Source organism: Anomalospiza imberbis, chromosome 13 (genome assembly GCF_031753505.1).
Source record: "Anomalospiza imberbis isolate Cuckoo-Finch-1a 21T00152 chromosome 13, ASM3175350v1, whole genome shotgun sequence".
In the NCBI taxonomy this organism is placed as follows: Eukaryota; Metazoa; Chordata; class Aves; order Passeriformes; family Viduidae; genus Anomalospiza; species Anomalospiza imberbis.
In genome coordinates, this window is record NC_089693.1 from 18,796,772 (window position 1) to 18,819,015 (window position 22,244).

General features: G+C 58.3%; 2 protein-coding genes across 2 annotated transcripts; one reads left to right on the forward strand and one right to left on the reverse strand.

Annotated features, from left to right (window-relative positions):
• Nucleotides 1-2,555: 2,555 nt before the first annotated feature.
• On the reverse strand, nt 2,556-9,429 carry LOC137482136 (cytochrome P450 1A4-like). The gene is made up of 7 exons (XM_068204357.1): nt 9,331-9,429; nt 7,281-8,150; nt 6,165-6,291; nt 5,814-5,903; nt 5,604-5,727; nt 5,099-5,185; nt 2,556-3,703 (listed from the first exon to the last, which is right to left on the reverse strand). Exons 1-7 carry the CDS (start codon nt 9,412-9,414, stop codon nt 3,397-3,399), a joined length of 1,689 nt encoding a protein of 562 aa, XP_068060458.1. The 5' UTR covers nt 9,415-9,429; the 3' UTR covers nt 2,556-3,396.
• Nucleotides 9,430-14,003: 4,574 nt separating this feature from the next.
• Nucleotides 14,004-17,391, forward strand: LOC137482137 (cytochrome P450 1A5-like). The gene is made up of 6 exons (XM_068204359.1): nt 14,004-14,889; nt 15,502-15,628; nt 16,147-16,236; nt 16,323-16,446; nt 16,640-16,726; nt 16,892-17,391. Exons 1-6 carry the CDS (start codon nt 14,041-14,043, stop codon nt 17,196-17,198), a joined length of 1,584 nt encoding a protein of 527 aa, XP_068060460.1. The 5' UTR covers nt 14,004-14,040; the 3' UTR covers nt 17,199-17,391.
• Nucleotides 17,392-22,244: the final 4,853 nt, after the last annotated feature.

Below are 22,244 nucleotides of genomic sequence, written 5' to 3' on the forward strand. Positions count from 1 at the left end.
AGTCACACACCTGTGTCACACACCCGTGTCATACACCTGTGTCACACCTGTGTCACACACCCGTGTCACACCCGTGTCACACCTGTGTCACACACCCGTGTCACACACCTGTGTCACACACCTGGCACACCACCGTGTCACACCTGAGTCACACACCTGGCACACCCCCGTGTCACACCTGTGTCACACCCCCCTGTCACACCCGTGTCACACACCTGTGTCACACACCCGTGTCACACACCTGTGTCACACACCTGTGTCACACACCTGGCACACCACCGTGTCACACCTGAGTCACACACCTGGCACACCCCCGTGTCACACCTGTGTCACACCCCCCTGTCACACCCGTGTCACACACCTGTGTCACACACCCGTGTCACACACCTGTGTCACACACCTGTGTCACACCTGTGTCACACACCTGTGTCACACACCCGTGTCACACACCCGTGACACACACCTGTGTCACACACCCGTGACACACCCTTGTCACACACCTGTGTCACACCCTTGTCACACCCCCGTGTCACACCCGTGTCACACACCTGTGTCACACACCCGTGTCACACACCTGTGTCACACACTTGTCACCTCTGTCCCTCCATCCCTTCCATCACGCCATCCCTCCATCATCTCCATCACACCATCCCCACCATCATGTTCAGCACACCATCCCTTCCAACCCTCCATCATCTCCATCTCCACATCCTTTCCATCATCTCCAGCACACCATCCCTTCATCATCTCCATCTCTTCATCATCTCCATCCCTCCATCATCTCCATTCCTTCCATCATCTCCATCCCTTCATCATCTCCATCCCTTCATCATCTCCGTCCCTTCATCATCTCAGTCCCTTCATCATCTCCATCCCTTCATCATCTCCATCCCTCCATCATCTCCATTCCTTCCATCATCTCCGTCCCTTCATCATCTCAGTCCCTTCATCATCTCCATCCCTTCATCATCTCCATCCCTCCATCATCTCCATTCCTTCCATCATCTCCATCCCTCCATCATCTCCATTCCTTCCATCATCTCCATCCCTTCATCATCTCCGTCCCTTCATAATCTCCATCCCTTCATCATCTCAGTCCCTTCATGATGTCAGTCCCTTCATCATCTCCATCCCTTCCATCATCTCCATCCCTCCATCATCTCCATTCCTTCCATCATCTCCATCTCTCCATCCCTTCATCATCTCAGTCCCTCCATCATCTCCATCCCTTCATTATCTCCATCCCTTCATCATCTCCATCCCTCCATCATCTCCATCCCTCCAACATCTCCCTCCCTTCCATCATCTCCATCACACCATCCCTTCATCATCTCAGTCCCTCCATCATCTCCATCCCTTCATCATCTCCATCCCTTCATCATCTCCTTCCCTTCCACCATCTCCCTCCCTTCCATCATCTCCATTCCTCCATCATCTCCATCCCTTCATCATCTCCATCACACCCTCCCTTCCATCATCTCCATCCCTCCATCATCTCCATTCCTTCCATCATCTCCATCATCTCCTTCCCTTCCACCATCTCCATCCCTTCATCATCTCCATCCCTCCATCATCTCCATTCCTTCCATCATCTCCATTCCTCCATCATCTCCATCCCTCCATCATCTCCATTCCTTCCATCATCTCCCTCCCTTCCACCATCTCCATCCCTTCATCATCTCCATCCCTCCAACATCTCCCTCCCTTCCATCATCTCCATCCCTTCATCATCTCCATCACACCCTCCCTTCCACCATTTCCAGCTCTCCATCATACCATCCCCCATCATCTCAATCCCCTCTATCATCTCCATCTCCCCATCCTTTCCATCATCTCCATCACACCATCCCCCCATCATCTCAATCCCCTCCATCATCTCCGTCACACCCTCCGTTCCATCGTGCCCAGTCCTTCCATCACTTCTATCACCTTTTCATCCCCTCCACCCCCTCCCAAGGCCGCTCTGTTCCACGGCACCTTTCCATTCCACCACACCCAAATAAACAACTGCTCCGAGCCCGGGTGGGGCTGGGAGCCCTGGAGGGCAGATCCCTGCAGGGACCCCCTCAGGGATGAACAGACCCCAGCTTTCCATAGAGTCCCTTCTTATTTCCATGGGAAATTCACGTTTATTGCCCTTTTTGTTTGTTTTTTAAGGGAAATCGTGCAAAGCTTTGGATTTAACGATGCTCTGAGGTGGGGATGAAACATCCCCACTGGATGGCTCCCTGAACGGCTGGGTCTGACCTACTGATTCCAGTTTTTCAGGGATAGAAAGTTACTCCTGATTTTTAGTGAAGCCCTGAACTGATCCAGAGCTTGGCATCACCTTTCTGCCTTTACATGGGAGAAAGACCAGAATCAGCTCCCTTTGGGATGAAAATATTCCCCCAGTGCCACTGGAGTCACAGCCCACTCATTTCCCAAAGGAAAACCCCCAATCCAACACACCAACTCAGATTTTTAAGGCTGATAGAGCGGCATAGGGTGTTTTTCCCCCCCAAAAAAATCATTTCCCAGTGGAATGACATCAGAAAGAGACTTAAGAGATGTTCATGTATGCATTTATTGGGTTAGAAATACGGTGTGGTTTCCATCCCAGCGCACGGCTGCATTCCAAACAGGCAGGAATTGCTGCATTTGCCATGAGGCTTCACCTTCCCACTGGTTAAAGCTGAGCACAGCGAAAAGCACCTCCTGCAATCCTGAGAGCCTTGCTCCTTAACCTGAATGCAGAAATCTATTGCTTGATAAAGAAAAAAAACCATGATATTAAAAAAGGCAGCAAATGCAGAGTTAGTCTGAAGCCAGGAGTGTCCTACAGTTCCCTGTTTTCCCCAGTCCTTTGAGACTTTCCAGGAGGCTCCATGGTAGGATTGATTTAAAACCTCAATTAGTGAGTGGCTCTGCTGGTGGATTTTTTTTTTTTTTAATCAGTAGGAACACTCAGGAATTCACTCCATGAGTTCACATTCAAGGAATTTGGGGGTGTGGGTGCACCCAGGATGGGTCCTCTCGAGGTGGGTGCTGCTGAAAGCTCCAGAACCTTTCTGAAGAACCCAATCTCACTGGCACGAGGAGCTGGAAAAGAGGATTTCACCCCATGGGATAAGGCTGAGCAGGATGCTCCGAGAGGAACCTGCAGGTTTATTTCTATTTGGATGGAGGGAGATGCCTGTGGCCGGTGGAGAACATCCCACCACCCCCCACCCTCCAGCATCCCCCTCCCCACCACAGGCTGGATCTCTCCAAGAGACCTCTGGGGAGCATCCATGTGGGAAGGGCTGATGGAGCTGGGAAGAGCCCCACAAAGCCCAGCTGCCACCCCCAGGAGAGGAACCATCCCCCAGAGGAGCAGCACAGCGCGGGGCCGAGCGTCCGATGCCCTGCAGCAGCTCACAGAGAGCTCCCGGCGGGGAAACGCTGCTGGATCTGGAAGGCCTCGCACTTCTTGTACTTCATGGTCAGTCCGTACTGGGGGGTGATGTCCACGTGCTCCCCGGGCCGCAGGCTGAACTGCAGCTGCTGCAGCAGCGTGGTGAGGAAGAGGAAGATCTCCCAGCGGCCAATGGTCTCCCCGATGCAGCGCCGCTTGCCCAGCCCGAAGGACAGCACCTTCTCGCTCTCCATCCGGCTCAGCTCCGTCCCCGCCGGGCTCAGGAACCGCTCGGGCTTGAAGGCTGAGGGCTCCTTCCAAAGGGTCCTGGGACACAGAGGAGACACTCCTGAGGGGGTGGTTTGGGGACATGACAGCTCGTCCAGTGCCACCCCCTGCCATGGTGCACCATCCCAGGGTGCTCCAAGCTCTGTCCAGTCCGGCCAGGGAAGGATTTCTTCCCAATGTCCCATCCATCCCCACCATCTGGCAGTGGAAGCCATTCCCTGCATCCTGTCCTTCCATCCCTTGTCCACAGCTCCTCTCCAGCTCTCCTGGAGCCCCCTTAGGCACTGGAATGGGCTCTGAGGTGTCCCAGATCCCAGCTCCAGAGCAGAGGGTTCCAGTCCTTGGGCATCGTGACAGTTTTGACCCCCTGCAATGGGGTCAGTGACCAAAACCCCTCCTTGCAGAGAGGAGCTTGGCAGTGCTGTCTCACTCCACCATCCAAAACGCCCTAGGCAAGCTCTGGCCCTGACCTACAACACCATGTCCATGTCAGACTCCATCAGCTCAGCCCTTTGAAACCTCTGTTCCAGGCTCGGGCTGTGTTTGCCCAGGCAGACACTGGAGATGGATTTAATTCCATCCATTTAATCCCAGCAGCCAGGGAACATGCAGCTTCAGCACTGGGATCAGCCAGCAGCCCTTCAAACAGGAAAAATGGGGATCAGGGGGTTTTCCCTTTTTCAACTCTCTCAGCAGAACTTCCCAGTCTGTCCCAGTGCAGCTGCTGGGAGGTGCCAGAGGGATTTAACACTGTCTCAGCTGGGATACGTGGAATCCTCTCTGCCCTAAGGACAGCATTCCCATCCCACGCTCACGCAGGAGGGATATCAGAATGTTTCTGGCCTCCTGGGGTGTTTGGATACAAACATCTTGAGCTTTGATCCAAAACACCCCGTGTGGGAACGCCCTCCTGTATCAAGCCTTAGCTGACTCCCTGCTGGAATGTCTCTGCTGGGAAGCAGTGGAGGGGCAGGATGGGGCTGTGCTTTCCATCCCCCCATCATTCCCAAAGCTGACAGTCAGCAGCCACAGCACGAGCCCACCGGGTTTAAACGGGTTTCACCACGTTTTTCTCCCTTAAAAAGGGGAGCGAGCAATTCCCACTGAGCACATCCAGAGCCGTCAGCTCGGGTCACAGGATCTGCTTGGCAGCAGGATTTGCTGATTCCTGACTATCCAGCAGCCTGAGCCTCCACATAAATTAGGCAATCCCTGGTGCTGGGGAGCTGCTGAACCAGGGGCCGAGTCAAGCTGGAGCAGCTCCATGCCCAGCAGAGCCAAGGCTGGGCTCAGCATCAAGCCCACACCATTTTTTGGTCCAATCTGCCCTTTTGTACACAATCCAGTCTCTTTTTGGCACGAGGGTTGGCATGATCTGAATGCCAAGAGCAGCCAGGGCAGCCTGGATGAGCTGGGAGGGTTTGGGATACTCACTCATCGTGGTTCACTTGCCACTGGTTGATGAACACGCAGGTGTCCTTGGGGATGTAGAAGCCATTCAGCACCGTGGCTTTTGTTGTGCTGAAGGGAACACGGGTGGAAAGAGAAGTTAGAGGAGACCCACAGCTCCTGACAAGTCAAAGCCAGGTGAGTCCTGCAGGGGTTTCATCTTCAAAGCCCAATTTGTGCCCTTAGGACTGGCTAGGAAATACCCCAGATTGTATTTGGGAGTTTCATAGTCTTGGTTTCACTTTCCTCCAGCAGAAAAATTCCAGTTTCACTTCACAGCTCGTTCCAGATGAGTTGTGATGTGGTTCCTCCCAAGGCAAGAAGAAATATAAACCCAGAGGTGTTCTGCCAGCAACGGTTTGTGGGGTGAAACCACCCTCAAAACGAAAGATTCAACCCCAGAAGGGCAACAAGCTGGAATATTTCCCCCTTACAGGGATCAACACCCTTCCAAAAACCCAAATCAGGTGTCGGCCGCTCCAGCCCATACCTGTGTGGGATGGTGAAGGGCAGGAAGGAGGAATGCCTGAACATCTCCAGGATAAACGCTTCCGTGTAGGGCAGCGTGCCCCGGTCCGACAGCCGCGGCCGCCTCTCCCGCCCGATGGTCCGGTCTGGGGGAGGTGGATCAGGAAGAGGGTCAGGATCAGGGCTGAGCAGAGAGCTTGTGGCCCCAGAGGGATGTGGTTCATGGACTCACCCAGCTCTTCCTGGATCTTCTTCTGGACGTCGGGGTACAAGGCAAGGTACATGAGGCTCCAGGACAGGGCAGTTGCCACAGTGTCAAAGCCTGGATGGGTGTGGAGGAGGCACTTAGTGACCACAAGAGGAAAGTGAGTGGGTGTTTCAGATTCCACCACTCTGGATGTTTGTCCCCCCATCAGCTGTCACCAAAAAGTGCTCAGGAGGGAGCACAGCTCAGGAGGGCAACAGCAGCTCCACACACCCAAAGGTGGCCAAGATGTCCACCCAGCAGCTCCATGTCTCTACCCAGCCTCCAGCTTTGGGATTCATCCCAAAGATCATATGGTGCCCTCAGAATCATTCCCACCTGCCCCAAAGAGGTCGTTGACGATGTGGATGATCTTCTCATTGGAGAGCTGGACGTGGGCGTCCTCCCCGGCGTTCTTCTCCTGGCAGTGCCCGATCAGCGAGTCCGTGATGTCCCGGATGTGCTCCTGGGGAAGAATTCACAGAATGACCAGGTCAGAAGAGACCTTCAAGGTCATCGAGTCCAACCCAGCCCCAACACCCCAACTGAACCCTGGCACCCAGTGCCACATCCAGGCTTTGTTAAACACATCCAGGGATGGGGACTCCACCACCTCCCTGGGCAGGCTATTCCAGAACTTCATGACTCTTTCCATGAAGAACGTTTTCCTAATATCCAACCTGTCTTTCCCTTGTTGCAGCTCTGGTTCTGTCAGCGCTGCCTGGAGAAAGAGCCCAACCCCAGCTGGCCACAACCACCTTTCAGGAGCTGGTGGCTCAGGGACACCATGGACACACAGGGATGGGGAAACCTGCCTCAAATGGCTTGGGAGGGGATCACTGCAGCTCAGAGGCCTCCAAGGGGCTTTACTGGGCAAGGCAGAGGGTTGAGGCTCTGGATGCTGAGAATTTTAGACTTTCTGTGCTGACAGACTCTGACCAGCAGGAGAGCTCAGCATTTGACCTTAGGCCGTGGGGAAGGCTTCCAAAATTGTTTGACGGCACTGGGGTTGTGGGTGTGTAGTTGATTAGAAGTGTGTGTAGTCACAAGGTGGAAAACTTAGGGTTTGGGGTTTTAGAATATAGTAATATATATAGAGCAAGATGGAGGTTTTAGGGCAGAGGCAGGTTGTTCTTCTTTACCTTCTTCTTCCTTCTTCTTCATGGGTTTGGGCGGCATTTTGTAATTAGGTGTCATTTCTTAATTGGATAGTTTAGCCTTAGAAGACCTTGTAACAAGAGATAGTTGGCCATTCTGTGCCTTGTTAATGAAAGGGTGCAGAACTCAGGGCTGTGAGGCTGTAACATTGATAAGAAATATTAAACACCTGAGCCCGAATGTGAACTATCGTCTCAAGTGCCTTCAATCCCAGCCTTGACAGAGGAAGAAAAAGGAAGCCAAAAACCAGCAGCAGGGGACACTTGTAGGCATCTCCAACCACAACCAAGCCCTTACCTTATCAAAGCTGCTGTAATGCTCCTGCACAATTTTCTGCACAAAGACGTTGAAGCGCTGGTTGATGTCCTTGAAGAGCTCCATGGTGCGGCTGGGGAGGTAGCGCAGCATGGGGATGAAGTCAGCGGGGTGGCCGCTCCCAGCCACCTCCCCAAATTCGTTGCCCAGGTTCACCAGGCTGAGCAGCTCCTGGTCCTCGTGCTCGTAGCGCTTGCCAAAGCACATGGCACAGATGACGTTGGCCACCGACACCACCAGGTACTGGTTAAGGTCGAACCTCTTCTCCTCCTCCATCAGCTGCAGGAACTTGGTGACCAGGTACTCGGCCTCCTTGGAGACGTGCTCCTCCAGCAGGCAGCTGGAGGACGACGTGGGGCTGGGGGCGATGGAGAAGCTCCTCAGGGCGCTCTGGGCCAGCTTCCTGCGCGCTTTCCACACCTCCCCGGAGTCGGGGCTGAACGCCAGGCTCTGCCCATTGGAGATGTAGTGGAAGCTGTAGAGGTCGGGGCGCCCCATGAAGTCCTCTCCTTGCTTGACCAGGGCTTGCCGGATGGTGTCCAGCCCGCTGAGCACCAGCACGGGCCGGGTGCCGATGCGCACCTCCATCACGTCCCCGTAGCGCCGGCTCAGCCGCGTCAGCGCCAGGTGCGTGTCCTTGCGCAGCTCCAGCACGTTGCCCAGCACGGGATAGCCCCGCGGGCCCGGCGGCCTCCGCAGCCCCTCGGGCACGGGCTGCTGCAGCCACTGCAGCGCCAGGAACACCAGGCAGAACGCGGCGGCCACCAGCAGCACCTCGCTGGCCGACACCACGCCGAGGCTCCCCACCGGCCACATGGCAGCCTTCAGCATCACCGCCGGCACCGGGCAGCCCTGAAGGAGGGGAGCGGAGTGACTGGAAGAGCCGGGAGCAGCGAGGGGCTGAGCGCTGCCGGGGCTCCTGACAGGGACAGGGAGCGACAGCCCTTGAGCAGCTCGGGGGATGGAGCTGCCCCTGCAGCACTGGGCGGCTGCAGCGGCACAGGCTGCAGATCCGTCAGTGGTCCAAAGGCACCCACCCATACTTTAAGGGGAACCTCAACTCGTCAGAGACTTTGCAGCACCCCTTTCCCTGCAGCAGACCCTTAGACTGGTGTGCAGAACCCTCAGGAATGAACCAAAGATTTAGGAGCTGGGGCTGGTCGCTAGGCTGAGATACCTGGAGCAGCGACAGCACAGGACAGGACAGGACCAGAGCTGGGCTTCAGCTGTGATCCGCAGTTGCTGCACTTTAGGAAACTCCTCGCACTAAAAAGCAGGTTTTTGCTAGCCAGGAGTGGAAGGATTTTTTTTTTTTTTTTTTTTTTTTTTTTTTTTGTCTACGTGCCAGGGGAGTAAGGTGCTCTCTTAATCACAGGACCTTTCTTTCCTCCTCAAAGTTTTTTTCCAGAGCACTTGGCTAGAGGAGAGCTGATCCTGATTTGAGCCACGAAGCCACTGCTCACTAGCACATGAAAAACAGCAGTGCCAGGGATCATCCCAAAGATCCGTGGTATGAAAAATAACCCTGCCTGCAGTGGGGGCAGCAAGATGAGTGCACCCTGCTCCCAGCTCTGTCAGAAACCACGGAATCAGAGAGTGCCTCAATTTGGAAGAGACTCCTAAGGATCACCGAGTCCAACTGCCAGCACCTCACAGGACGAAATCCATCCGAAAACCCCGAGCAGGGCTGGGAGGCAGCTGGCTGTCAAATCCCTCCTTCCCTTGGGTTTGGCAGGTTGCCACAGCCACCCACGGGCCACCTGCAGGGAGATTCCGGGGGGCGATGGGGACCTTGCACCGCAGCGGGTGCAGCCTAGCTGAGACCCCTTCCCACCCTCGGCAGACCCGTGAGGGGAGCGCTACCCCCAGGACCCCCCAAAACCCCCTTCCAGCAGGTGGGGACAGGATGCTGCTGGAGTTAGAAAGTCAGGACAACCCACGGCGGGGCTGTCCATCACCCGGGGATGCCTTGGAGGTGCTGGAAGAGCCCCTCAGCCCCCGTCCATGGCGTTCCGGGCTCTCCGGTACTCACCTCGGCGGGAGCGGTGCGGAGCGGCGGGAGGGGCCCGATCCCGCGGCAGGTGCCCGCTCCCCGCGGCTCCTGCTTTATATGCATCGCCCCGCGCGCTGATTGGCCAGGCCGCCTCCCGTCACGTGACCCCCAACTCCCCAAGAACTCCTCAGACCCCCCCCCCCCCCATCCCCCCCTTTCCCCGGGGCTCCCCCCACGCGTGGGGTGCGAGACCCCCGCTCATCCCCGGGGGGAGGCTGCGAGGCGGGCGAGGGGAGGGTTGGAGAAGGGAGGGGGGGTCCCGATAAGTCGTGGCGTGGAGTGCGGGGGTGGGTGGGGGGCGGGGGGGGTGTCGGTGCCGCCCGTGGGTTCCAGCCCGGGGCGGGCATCGCGTGCGAAGAGGGCGGGATGTTTGGGCAAACCCGCACCGCCCCGGTCACTCCAGTCACGCTACCGGCAGGATCTTAAAGGCGCCGGTCCCGCGCCCCGCTGCTCCCCAGGACCCCCCCGGGGGCCACCCCGGCTGCCCTGCTCGCCCCTACACCCCGAGGGTTCCATACAGCCACTCCCGCACCCCCCGCACCGGTGCCCGCAGCCCCGGGACATCCGCGGTGTCCGGAGCCGCGGGGACAGCGGGAGCGTGGGAAAACCGCCCCGGGCAGAGCGGTGCGGGCCGGGCGAGGGGGACTGGGCGATTCAGTCCCCTCGGGGCTCCGCGAGCACGTGGGGAGGAGCGCAGATCGCCCGCCGCGGGGCTTCAGCGGTCGCGCACCTCCGCGGGGGCTGTGCCCGTCCCGCCGCCGGTGTGCCCGGTAGAGCAGAGCGGCGGCCGCCGGCTCCGTGCGTGTTCCCCCACCTCGCGCTGCAGGATCGCTTCACAGGGACCCCGCGGGGACGTGGGCGGCGGGGCAGCCCCGGGGGTCACGGCCCTGGCTGCCCCGGCCCGGTTAAAGATTGTCCAGGTTCGCGTGAGAAGCCGCCGTGCCCTCTGTCACCTCTGTCCCCTGGGGACAGGGCGACCCGAGGGGCGAAGTGGGGCTGGGATGGGGCACAGGGTGCAGCCGGAGGGAGGCGGGCACGCCGGGGCGGATGTTCGGTGTCCGAAGGGGGGCTCAGGCAGAGTTTGCAGCCCCCAGCCCCGCTCCCCGCCGGGTGACAGGCCAGGTCCTGCCCTGCAGGGAGAACAAGGGGGACCAGCCCCGCTCCCAAAATCTGTCCCCTCCGCCCTCATCCTTGTTCCCAGCCCAGCCGCTACGAGATGGGAGATAGGCCAGGGGGTCCCGCCCCGCCGGGGGGTCCCAGAGGTGACATTAGGGACATCGCGTGCGAAGGGGCTCCGGCCAGGCCCGGGAGGGCCGTCCTGGTCACTCGCAGTCACGCTATGGGTGGGTGGGGGGGGAAATGGTTTTTAAAGGACCAGGGCGGTGGCCTCCCGTCCAGGAGCCTGGCCCGGGGTCAAGGCGGCGCCGGAGCAGGTCAGGATCAGCTCTCCCCACGGCTGGCTGCGAGCTGGGGTCCCCAGCACTGGGGACAATCGTCGGTGTCAACAGGAGTGCCCTCTGCCACAGGATGCTGCATCACCTGCGAGGGGACGGCAGTGCCCCTGTCATTTGTGTCCCCTCGATAGGACACGGTCATCCCAGCCCTTTCCAGCCACGAGTTGAGAGAGAGAGAGGGGAGTGCCACCTGAAATGTCCCCTCTCAGCGCCAGGCGACACCGAGCGGTGCCCCGGACTGCGGGGCTGCTGGCTACAAATGTCACAAATGTGCCCCACGGCTGGGGACACTCGTCAGGGCGCCCATAAAATCCGGCCGGGGATGGCTCTGGCACCTCGTACAACACCGGGCACAGCGCTCGGTGCGTCCGTCCCAGTGTCCCCGCGTCCCTCCCGCGCGTGGGCGAGCGCCCACGCCGTGTCCCCACACACCTGCGCAGGTGTGTCCCCGCACGGACACGCCGCAGCCACGGAGCCGCATCCGTGTGCGGGGACAGGCTCGGGGGTGCGAACACCCTCCGTGTCCCGCACAGCTCCGTGTGCCTCGTGCGTGGGCACGTTCTCATGCCACACGTGCCTGTGGGCACCGTCACCCTGCCGCTCCCGCCTGTCCCTGCACGCACAGCCCGGCACGGCCGATCCCGCGGGATGGTGACCCACGGAGGGGACAGCGACACCCAGCAGGGACAGGGGGCTGGCAGCGTCCCCGCGGCTGCCCCAGGCAGCTCCGGGGATGCGCGGGCTCAGCGAGGGGCGGCGGCCGGGGCTGAGGGTGTTTTGAGGGTGGTTTTGGGGTGGTTTCGGGCTGTTTTTGGGGTGTGAGGCTGCTTGGCACGCAAGGCAGCAGCTCTTAACGCAGTTCTCATCAGGAGGCACCCTGCCCTCGCAGGGCTTGGCAGCCACCGGGGAAGGCTGGGAAGGGCTGGAGGAGGGTCCTGGGGAACGTCTCTGGGACTCTCCCCAGCTTCTCCAGAGCTTTGGGATGTGATGGATGAGGAGTGGGTGGGTTCAGCATCAGCACAAGGTCTGAAATGCTGCTGGGAGGGTGAGGGGGGGTCACTCAGCCCCCCAGCCCCAACCCCACAGGGATGGGAGGCGCTGGTGGGATCCAGCCCGCCAGACAAGCCCTGCTCCTGCAGTCTGGCTTCCCAAAAGCGTTCCCAAGGGTCTTGGCGGGGCCGGGAGGGCTGCGGCATTCCCGGGAATTATCAGCAGGAATATTAGCAGCCAAAGTTTTTTAGCTGTTCTTGCCAAACATTAATGAACGGCGTCATTGCTATTAACGAGCCCGATTAGAACAGATGTTGAAAGCCTTTATTAAATATTAGCTCAGCTTTCACCTGGGCCAAATTCCCCCTGGAATTTTTGAAGATTGAAGGAAACTTCGGGCCAGATGCCCAAGCTCTGGCTTATCCCAGCTGCACTTCCTAAACTCCTCTGAATTTTGCCCTGCCTGGAGAATCAGCCCCATTGGCTCGAGCATTTCCCTGTCTGGTGTCACCCAATGTTTTGGAGGGAAGAACTGCCCAAGCCTTGCCCCGTGGTGCCCCTTCACCTCTCCTATCTGCCGGGCTCACCTCCTCCCCTCTGCCCCGTCACTCCTCCTCTTCCTCGCTGCCTGTTTGCCCCGGAGGAGCCGGGGGAAGCGAGCCAGCCGCCTTCTCACGCAAACCTGGCCAATCGTTAACCTGAGCCTGGCTCTGCCCCTGGCCCGGATGATCCTGCTGCCACTGCTCCCGGGACAGGGGACCTGCCCAGTGATTCCTCAGGGATGGATGGAGAGGGCTGTGGATGCCTTGCCACAAAGACGTCCCCTCACTCACAGCCTGCTGCTCCCAGCACCTTCAGAGTGGCCATGGAGGGGACAGCCCTCGCTGGCTGCTGGGAACAGCCGGGCAGCCCAGAAAAGCTTTTTGGGGAAATGTTGGCACCTACATTCCATAGGCAAACAATGCTGACAACATGTCCTACATCCTCCCCAAGGCAGGGTTTAGGCACCCCCTTCTGCCTCCCTGTCCTAAGGACCCCCTTCTGCCTCCCCACAGCAGGCTCCAGGGCCCTGACCCAGGAGGAGAAGCCACCATTCATGCCCCAGAACCTGTTGGAGGGGAGAAAGGCTCTTCCCTGCCTTCTTGGGCAGGCTCCAGCCAGGGTCAGCCCCATTTGTTAATGGGTAGCTATTCTCAAGGGCTTTTGCAGATAAAAACCCAGTGGTGCAGTCAGGGGAGAGCTTAGACTTCCAGGTGGCAGGAGAAGGACCAGGCAGAGGAGAACGAGGTGACAGGAGAAGAAGGTTGAGGAGACAGAGGAGGACTGCCCCCTGCTCCTGGTGCCAATCCCTGCTGGGAGCCTTGGGCAATAAAACCAACCAGGTAGGAGAGAGCCTGAGTGTTTGAGGGGAGGGTGAACATGGATATAGGACCAGGAAGGTCGTATTTGGGTGCCCCTGCTCACCCAGTGAGCTGTGTGTTCTCATAGAGCAGCCCTGTGGTATCCCCAAGTCCCCCAATATTGTAGCCAGCAGGTCCATCCTCCTGGCTGTAACTCCAGATGGGTTTGGAGGTCCTGGAACCACATTCACGGAGGAGCTGTTCTTCCTCTCCTCCTCTTCCCCTGGGATTTGCCGAGCTGCGGTTTTCCATGCCTTGTTTTACAGCACTGTCTTCCTGGGCAGGAGCCACGGCTGTGCCAGTGGGGGTTTGGGTTTTGTGTGGGGACAGGGGTGTCACTGAAGGCTCAGGCAGTTGAGGATGGGTGGGTGTGTTTGGAACCTTCACAGATCTCCAGCCTGTGCCACTGGAAACCCCCAGTGCTGCAGGGGCAGCTCCATCCCCCGAGCTGTTTAAGGGCTGTCGTTCCCGTCCCTGTCTCTGTCAGGAACACCTTCAAGTGTCACTGCCTGGAGACCAGCCCCGGTTCCTATATCTTTGGTTCATTCCTGAGGGTTCTGCACACCAGTCTAAGGGTCTGCTGCAGGGAAAGGGGTGCTGCAAAGTCTCTGACGAGTTGAGGTTCCCCTTAAAGTATGGGTGGGTGCCTTTGGACCATTGACGGATCTGCAGCCTGTGCCGCTGCAGCCGCCCAGTGCTGCAGGGGCAGCTCCATCCCCCGAGCTGCTCAAGGGCTGTCGCTCCCTGTCCCTGTCAGGAGCCCCGGCAGCGCTCAGCCCCTCGCTGCTCCCGGCTCTTCCAGTCACTCCGCTCCCCTCCTTCAGGGCTGCCCGGTGCCGGCGGTGATGCTGAAGGCTGCCATGTGGCCGGTGGGGAGCCCCGGCGTGGTGTCGGCCAGCGAGGTGCTGCTGGTGGCCGCCGCGTTCTGCCTGGTGTTCCTGGCGCTGCAGTGGCTGCAGCAGCCCGTGCCCGAGGGGCTGCGGAGGCCACCGGGCCCGCGGGGCTATCCCGTGCTGGGCAACGTGCTGGAGCTGCGCAAGGACACGCACCTGGCGCTGACGCGGCTGAGCCGGCGCTACGGGGACGTGATGGAGGTGCGCATCGGCACCCGGCCCGTGCTGGTGCTCAGCGGGCTGGACACCATCCGGCAAGCCCTGGTCAAGCAAGGAGAGGACTTCATGGGGCGCCCCGACCTCTACAGCTTCCGCTTTGTCGCGGACGGGCAGAGCCTGACGTTCAGCCCCGACTCCGGGGAGGTGTGGAAAGCGCGCAGGAAGCTGGCCCAGAGCGCCCTGAGGAGCTTCTCCATCGCCCCCAGCCCCACGTCGTCCTCCAGCTGCCTGCTGGAGGAACACGTCTCCAAGGAGGCCGAGTACCTGGTCACCAAGTTCCTGCAGCTGATGGAGGAGGAGAAGAGGTTTGAGCCCTACCGATACCTGGTGGTGTCGGTGGCCAACGTCATCTGTGCCATGTGCTTCGGCAAGCGCTACGAGCACGAGGACCAGGAGCTGCTCAAGCTGGTGAATTCAACTGAGGAGTTCACTGATGTGACTGCTGCTGGCAACCCCGCCGACTTCATCCCCATGCTGCGCTACCTCCCCAGCCGCAGCATGAAGTTGTTCATGAATTTCAACAGGTACTTTGTCAGTTTCCTGCAGAGGAGGGTCAAGGAGCACTACGAGACCTATGACGAGGTAGGAGCTTGCAGGAACTTCACCTGCTTTCCTCCCCTCTCTTCCAGCGAGGTGTTTTTGTTCTGGCCACAGCAGCAATGGCCATTGTCTCTCCCCAGTCCTCCTTCTCACAGAATCAGAGTATCATAGAATCATGGAATATCCTGAGTTGGCTCACGTGTGGATCATCCAATCTAGCTCCTGGCCCTGCACACACACCCCAACAATCCCACCCTGTGCATCCCTGAGAGCATTGTCCAAACTCTCCTGGAGCTCTGGCAGCCTTAGGGCCGTGCTGGTTCTCTGGGGAGCCTGGTCAGAGCCCCACCACCCTCTGGGGGAGGAACCTTTTCCTGTTGTCCCGCCTGAACCTCCCTGGACCCAGCTTCATGAGCCTCTCAGCGTCTCCTCCATTCCCTGTGTGATGCAGCCAGTCTGGTGGTTGAACACCTCCTCTGTGCTCGGGTTCCTCAGAGAACCCTCTCCTTGTTTCCACAGGGACCACAGGAGCTGAGGGATGATCCTCCCCAGAGCTCGCGTGACCCCGGGCTCCCCCAGCACCAGGTTGGGCTGCCCAGGAGCACCCACCCCTCTGCAGTCCTGCTCCATGACCTTGTCTCCTCTTCCTATCAGAACAACATCCGGGACATCACGGACTCCCTCATTGAGCAGTGCCTGGACAAAAAACTGGGAGCAAACACGGCCGCGCAGATCCCCAAGGAGAAGATCGTCAACCTCGTGAACGACCTCTTTGGAGCAGGTATCCTCCCACCTTTCCTCAGCTGTGGCAGATGCTCTCAGATTTTTTCCAGCTCCTCCTGCCTGATCCTTCCTTGTCCACCAGCAGGCAGCTGGTTTGGGCCTAAGCACTCGCTCTCCTGCTCAATGGGCCTTCCAGGGATACTTCTAGAGACCAGTCTGGGACCTCAGCTCTGGAAAAGTGAAGGGTGTGCGTTATATAGTTCAGCTGAACCTCACAATCCAAAGTGGTTTTTCCTGGCTGAAGGAGATCTCTGTGGGCTGACTCATCTTTCTGTGGAAATTCCCCCAATTCTGGAGAAGTTGTACAAACCTGACACAACCCTGGAGCGGGACAGGTTGAGAGAGCAGGATGTTTTAGCGAAGTTTGTTATGGCAGAATAAAGCCCCAAGCCTTGCTGTGTGTCCAGGACGTCCCCTGCCTCCTCAGGCAGCCCAGACTGCCCTGTGTGATGGTCAGCCCACAGGCCAGGGTGGGTGCTGTGCTGAACTCACCCACACTCCATCCTCTTTGCCCAGGCTTCGACACCATAACCACAGCCCTATCCTGGAGCCTCATGTACCTTGTGACGAACCCCAACATCCAGAAAAGGATCCACGAAGAGCTGGGTGAGTCCATGAACCACATCCCTCTGGGGCCACAAGCTCTCTGCTCAGCCCTGATCCTGACCCTCTTCCTGATTCACCTCCCCCAGACCGGACCATCGGGCGGGAGAGGCGGCCGCGGCTGTCGGACCGGGGCACGCTGCCCTACACGGAAGCCTTTATCCTGGAGATGTTCAGGCATTCCTCCTTCCTGCCCTTCACCATCCCACACAGGTATGGGCTGGGCTGGCAGAGGGGCTCCAGGGACGAGGCAGCCTTGAGGCACCGTGTTAGGGCTTGTGGAGGACACAACCGCCCCCACAAAACCACCACTGTGGGTCACACTCTTCAGGAGCAGCCTGACAGTCCCCTGAGGATGCAGAAGAACCTTTGGGCTTGCCCAGCTCTCCATCTTTTCTCTCTCCAGCACCACCAAGGACACAGTGTTGAATGGCTACTTCATCCCAAAGGATCGCTGCGTGTTCGTCAACCAGTGGCAAGTGAACCATGACGAGTGAGTACCTTGTGAGGCACTAATCCTCCTGTGGTGGCAAACAAGACCCCTCCCATGGTGGCAAACCATCAGGGATGTTCTTCCTGACAGTTCCCACCTTCCAGTGTCCCCCCGACACCCATGGCCAGGAGAAACCATCTCAACACCTGATGTTCTCCCTTCCAGGAAGCTTTGGAAGGACCCAGAAACCTTCAACCCCGAGCGTTTCCTCAGTGCTGACGGGACCAAAGTGAACAAAGAGGACGGGGAGAAGGTGCTGGTGTTTGGCCTGGGGAAGAGGAGGTGCATTGGGGAGAACATTGCCAGGTGGCAGGTGTTCCTCTTCCTAGTCACTCTGCTCCAGCAGCTGGAGTTCAGCGTCTGCGAGGGTGGCAGGGTGGACATGACCCCGCTCTACGGACTGTCCCTGAAGCACAGGAGGTGCGCACACTTCCAGGTCCGGCAGCGCTTCCCCATGAAGGGCAGGAGCTGAGCGGCAGGAGCAGACATCTCCAGGGTGTCCTTGCAGCAGAGTTGGGTCTGATCGACTTTGTGGGGTGATGGGATAAACTGAAACCGTTGGGACTTCTGTTTTATCTGCTTCGTTTTGTAGCAATTGTTGCCTGTTTTGTTTCCTGGTGTTCCTAGTGTTAGATAGTCCATTAAATGTTGGCTATTCCACCACACCCAGTTTTGGACCGTATCCTTTGGGAGTTGCTCTCTGATGGATGCAGGACAGCCAACCCATGCCATAACCCCACAGCCCCCATCGATGTTTCAGAATTACAGAATTATGGAATTGTTTAGGTTGGGAAAGGCTTTAATATCATCAAGCCCAGCAGTGCCAAGGCCACCACTAACCCATGTCCCCAGGTGACACAGCTTTTAAGACCCCCTGGGATGGTGGCTCCACCACTGACCACCTTTATGGTGAAGAAATTTTCCCAATATCTAAACCTCCCCAGGTGCAACTTGAGCCTTCATCTGCCTCCTCCATCACGGTCGGTGGTGGCCCTGGAGGACACAAGGGAGGACACAAGGAAGGGCACCTTCAGCCCTGGCTGCTGAGAAAGCCGAACTGCTGCTGTTCCGGGCTGGAACAAAGGTGTTTTCACAGCAGGAAGAGAATGAAACCCAAGAATTGCTCCATCTCAAAGCCAAGAGTTTACATTGGCTGCCAGTCAGCCCATGCCAGCAGAGCCAGATGCCTCCTTTTCCCCAGCTTTGCACGCAAAGCCACCCCAGCCAACCCCAGCACCTGGCAGCGATGACACGGGGACAAGCACAACCCCGGTGCAGCACACTCTGTCCTGCACCCATTGCCAGGGGAGCATTCTGCCCCCACAGCCCCAGACCCCGAGCAGTGGGGCTCCAGCCAGAGCTCCTGCGATGTCCAAATGCCAGTCACTCATCGGGCGTTGCACAAAAGCTTCCCAGAAGAGGCAGAGATGAAAGTGTGGTGGGGAAGAGAACGGGGAAGCCAATTGCCCAAGACTTCAGGGAGATCCTGGCTTGTCCAGACCCGCTAAACCAGCCTGGGGGAAAAGGAGTGACTCTGTGTGTCCAGGGCCTGCTTGGTCACCAGATTGTGGTGAAACCCTGAGGGGACACAGCCCCAGAGCCACCTGAATTCTTTGAACCAGCACAAGCAGCTGTTGGCATCACACCAGCCTTATCATCCTTGCTTAACATCATGATCCCAATATCGTAGGAAAAGCACTGGAGGGGAAGGTCCAAACCTGCTGCAGGCTACCAAAGGCATTGGAAAAAAGTGGAGGGTGCTTTAGGACAGCCCATGAGGTTCACCAGCCAAATAACAGCTCCACCAACTACGACAAGGACACAGGTCAATGTACCAGAGTCCCAAACCCACTTCCCACAGGGGACATCCCACAGGTCAATGCACCAAAATCCCAAACCCACTTCCCACAAGGGACATCCCACAGGTCAATGCACCAAAATCCCAAACCCACTTCCCACAGGGGACATCCCACAGGTCAATGCACCAAAATCCCAAACCCACTTCCCACAGGGGGCATCCCAAAGCCAGCATTCCCCTGCTGCAGGAGAAGGTGGTGTCATCCGCTGGAGGTGCACCTCAGTGCCTAACCTGGTGACTCAGAAGAGCAGTAAGTTTGCTGGGGACACACCAGTGCCATGCTGTCCCCGTGGGGTGGACTTGGCCCCGTGGGGACACGTGATGCTGGCCCTGCTGTGGGACCACAGGGCTCGTTTGCTGCAGCCATTGCGTGCCTCCCGTGCCCCAAAGGCTGGCTGGGTGTGCTGATAAGGCTGCAATAAGCAGGAGCAGATAGAAAGAACAGCGGGAATTGTTTTTTCCCCCTTTGCAGATGAGTGTTTTATAGCCCCAGGGCAGATAAGCAGCTTAATATTAACAACAGTGTTGTGGAATGGCCTCTTGATGGTGGGGAGGCTCCCCAAGATCCATTCATGGAGGGCTGAAGAAGTCACCCCTGTGTCAGGATGGAGCAGGGGAAGGGAAGAGGCTGGAGGGGAGAGGAATGGGCAGGCAAGTTATCCTTCCCTCCTCTTCATGGGGCTGGAGGCAAAGCAGCCACTTCATAACTCCCTACCTACATTTAGCACCTCTCCCTCTCTTGATGCTGATGGAGCCATCCCACAGAGCTGTGGAAGACCTTTCCAGGCATTCTACAAAGGCAGGAGGGACCCCTGAGACCTTGGTCTGAAATCCCTGCATGTTCACCGCTCCTTGCACATCCCATCCAACAGACCAGACCCCAGGAGAGGCTCCAGTTTTCCTGCTGGGCTCCATAAAATCACAGAGTGGAATCTCCTGAGCTAGAAGGGACCCCAAGGATCATCAGTCCAGTCCCTGCACAGACACCCCAACAATCCCACCCCGTGCCTCAGAGTGTTGTCCAAATGCTCCTGGAGCTCTTGGGGCCGTTCCCATTCCCTGCTCAGTGCCCCACCACCCTCTGGTGAGGAGCCTTTTCCTGGTATCCAGCCTGAACCTCCCCTTTTCACCATCGCTGCCGTGAAAGCCTCAGTGACTCACAGTAGCTGAGAGGCTCCAGTTCCCCTACCTTTGCCTGCCCCTAATGACCTTCCTCAATTAAGCCCTCCAATTACTCGCCGGGCAGTCTGCGAGCGCCACAGTTTCGTTGCTGGAATCGGGGTGGTGATAAGCCAGGGAAGCTTTGATCACTCCATGGAAAATTGCTTTTATGGTTGGTTTTAAAGTGAGTCATGAGTCCAGCCACGGCATCAGGGCTTCAGCTCCACTTCCAAATGCTCCCAGCACTGTCATTCCTGCAGGAAAAGCCCTGGGCAGACACAGACTTCTCCCTCTGTCCGAGACACCTGCCTGATGCCAGCACTCGAGCTGGTGGCATCTCCTCCCTGGGAAAGTCAGTCCCTAGCCCCAAAATGGGCCAGAACCACCACTTGTGACTCTCCTGGATGGAAGAGAGGAGTTGCTCTAACACCCGACAGCCCTCCCAAAAAGTGAGTCATGCATTTCTAATTTCTGTCCTTTCCTGTTTGGGATCTGTTATCAGGAGTCATCTCGCCATGGGGATTAATACTTCTGTGTCTCACTTTTGCTGTTTTTCCCCAGCACTGGTGACAGAAGAAAATCCCCCAACACCATCTTTCTCTTTGCATCTCCACAGGCACAGAACCCCACACTGGTTTCTGCCTTTTTGGGAGAATAAAAATCTCTGCTCAGCCTCCATGAGCAGCTTCTGGGGTGCTGGAGCTGGTGGCTGAGGAAGCTGCTGGTTCTCCAATCCATCCAGGTTGGACCTGTGGGTGGAGCAGAGCTGGATCCAAAGGAGCTGGGCACATTAAACCCAGCACATGGCTCTGCTCCAGCGGTGCTGCCAAATCAGCCTGAACCCTCTTCCCTCCTGCCACCCTCCCCTCCTTCCTCCTCGTGGGAAGGAGGCTGAGTTTGGGCTGATCGATCGCCCCGTGCCATCACAGGTACAAGGTGCCTGTGAATCAGAGGGCAGGAAAGAAGGCAAGGATGGAGTTTGTCCCCAGGCTGAGAAGGGAACAGCAGAGATGCAGAGATAGCTCCTCCCTGCACGCAAAGCCCTGCTTAGGGAAAGCTCTGGGATCCCAGGAATTCCCTCAAACGTGGCTGTACACCCACCCTGGCAGGATTTTCCGTGGGCTGAGAGATGGGAGCACCAGGGGCCACCAGGTCCCACAAGCGCTGGCAGTGTGAGCCAAAAGCCTCTGGGATGGTGGATGCTCCTCAAACTCTGCAGGATGTGGGCTGGAGAGCTGGGATGCATTCGGGGCTGGCTGTCCCCTGGGTGTCCCCAATTCTGGCCCTGATGGCAGCGTATCAGTGGGAGGTGGGGTCACAGAGGACAGGCTCTCATGTCCCCCCCCCAGCAAGGGGTCCCAGTTGTCTGCCCCACTCTCGCACCCCTAAAATCACCTCCCTGAACCCCAGCAGGGTGGGTAGAGTGGGGCTGGTGCTGTCAGGGTGGGGGACACAGGCAGAGGGGGAGAGCCAGCGTCCCCAGCCCTCTCCCCTTCAATTAAAAACATCCCAGCTCCAGGGGAACGAGGGAGGGCCCTGAAATGAGGCTGCTCTCCAGAGCCGAGGGGAGTTTGGGGTTGGCATGGAGGAACAGGCACCCCGAGAAGCAGAACTGGGATGGAGAGAGCAGGATCCTAACTCACTGAAGCGCTGCTGTCCCTGAACGCCCTCCGGTGGCACCTGTGACACAGCTCCCCCGGTGGCACCTGCGACACAGCTCCGCCAGTGGCACCGAGGAGCGCCGGGCTTTACCCCTGACGGGACATTTTTTGCGGGGAGGGACATTTGGGGAGGGGGATCTGTCGGAGACGGATCCCCCTGCAGAGCATCCCGCATCCCCCAGAGCCCCCGGAGCCCTGGGAGCCGCAGAACCGGCCAAACCCGGCTCCCTTCGGGGCTTTTCCAGCTGGAAGGTGAATTCTCCAGGCTGGAATGAGCTGGGAGCTGTCACGCTGGCTTTACTCGGCTGTTCCCAGCCACAGCCTGCGGATCCTGCGCTGTCTCGAGCATGCCCGGCAGGATCGCTTCCCTTTCCCTGCCCACCCCTCTCATCCCGCCCGCGCTGCCAGAATCCCTCGGAGCCTCCGAGTTCCACAAGGAGCCCATCCAACCAGCCGGGGATGCAGAGCGACAGGGCAGGCGATTTTCCATCCTTCACTCGGCCGGGATTTCACGCTCAGCTCCTCCTCGGCTGCAATTTCCCCCGCTTTTCTTTATTTTCTCTTTCCCTGCGGATTCCAGCCGGCTGGAGGGCCCCCTCTCCTGGAGATGTCCATCCCTGCCTCTCTGGCCGTGCATCCATCCTTCCCTTCCAGCCAGGGCATCACCCCCCCCTCAAACCAAGACCCTTCCAGGGAAAAATTCCAACCGGGACTTTGCCCGGAGGATTCCCCTCCGTGTCTCCCCGCACGGAGCAGCCTCGGCCAAAGCCCCGCTCCGTCCTTCCAGCCACCTCCGGGGATGCTGACGGTCTTGGGGCTCCCGGGGCAAGGAGAAATC

Excerpts from the sequence above, each read along its gene's own strand:
- LOC137482136 (XM_068204357.1), bottom strand. The coding sequence starts at position 9,414 with ATGCATATAAAGCAGGAGCCGCGGGGAGCGGGCACCTGCCGCGGGATC. Across the intron at positions 8,151-9,330 it reads TCCGCACCGCTCCCGCCGAG|GGCTGCCCGGTGCCGGCGGT; the intron begins GTGAGTACCGGA and ends CCCCTCCTTCAG. Across the intron at positions 5,904-6,164 it reads CAACGACCTCTTTGGGGCAG|GCTTTGACACTGTGGCAACT; the intron begins GTGGGAATGATT and ends ACACCCATCCAG.
- LOC137482137 (XM_068204359.1), top strand. The coding sequence starts at position 14,041 with ATGCTGAAGGCTGCCATGTGGCCGGTGGGGAGCCCCGGCGTGGTGTCG. Across the intron at positions 14,890-15,501 it reads ACTACGAGACCTATGACGAG|AACAACATCCGGGACATCAC; the intron begins GTAGGAGCTTGC and ends TCTTCCTATCAG. Across the intron at positions 16,727-16,891 it reads TGGCAAGTGAACCATGACGA|GAAGCTTTGGAAGGACCCAG; the intron begins GTGAGTACCTTG and ends TCTCCCTTCCAG.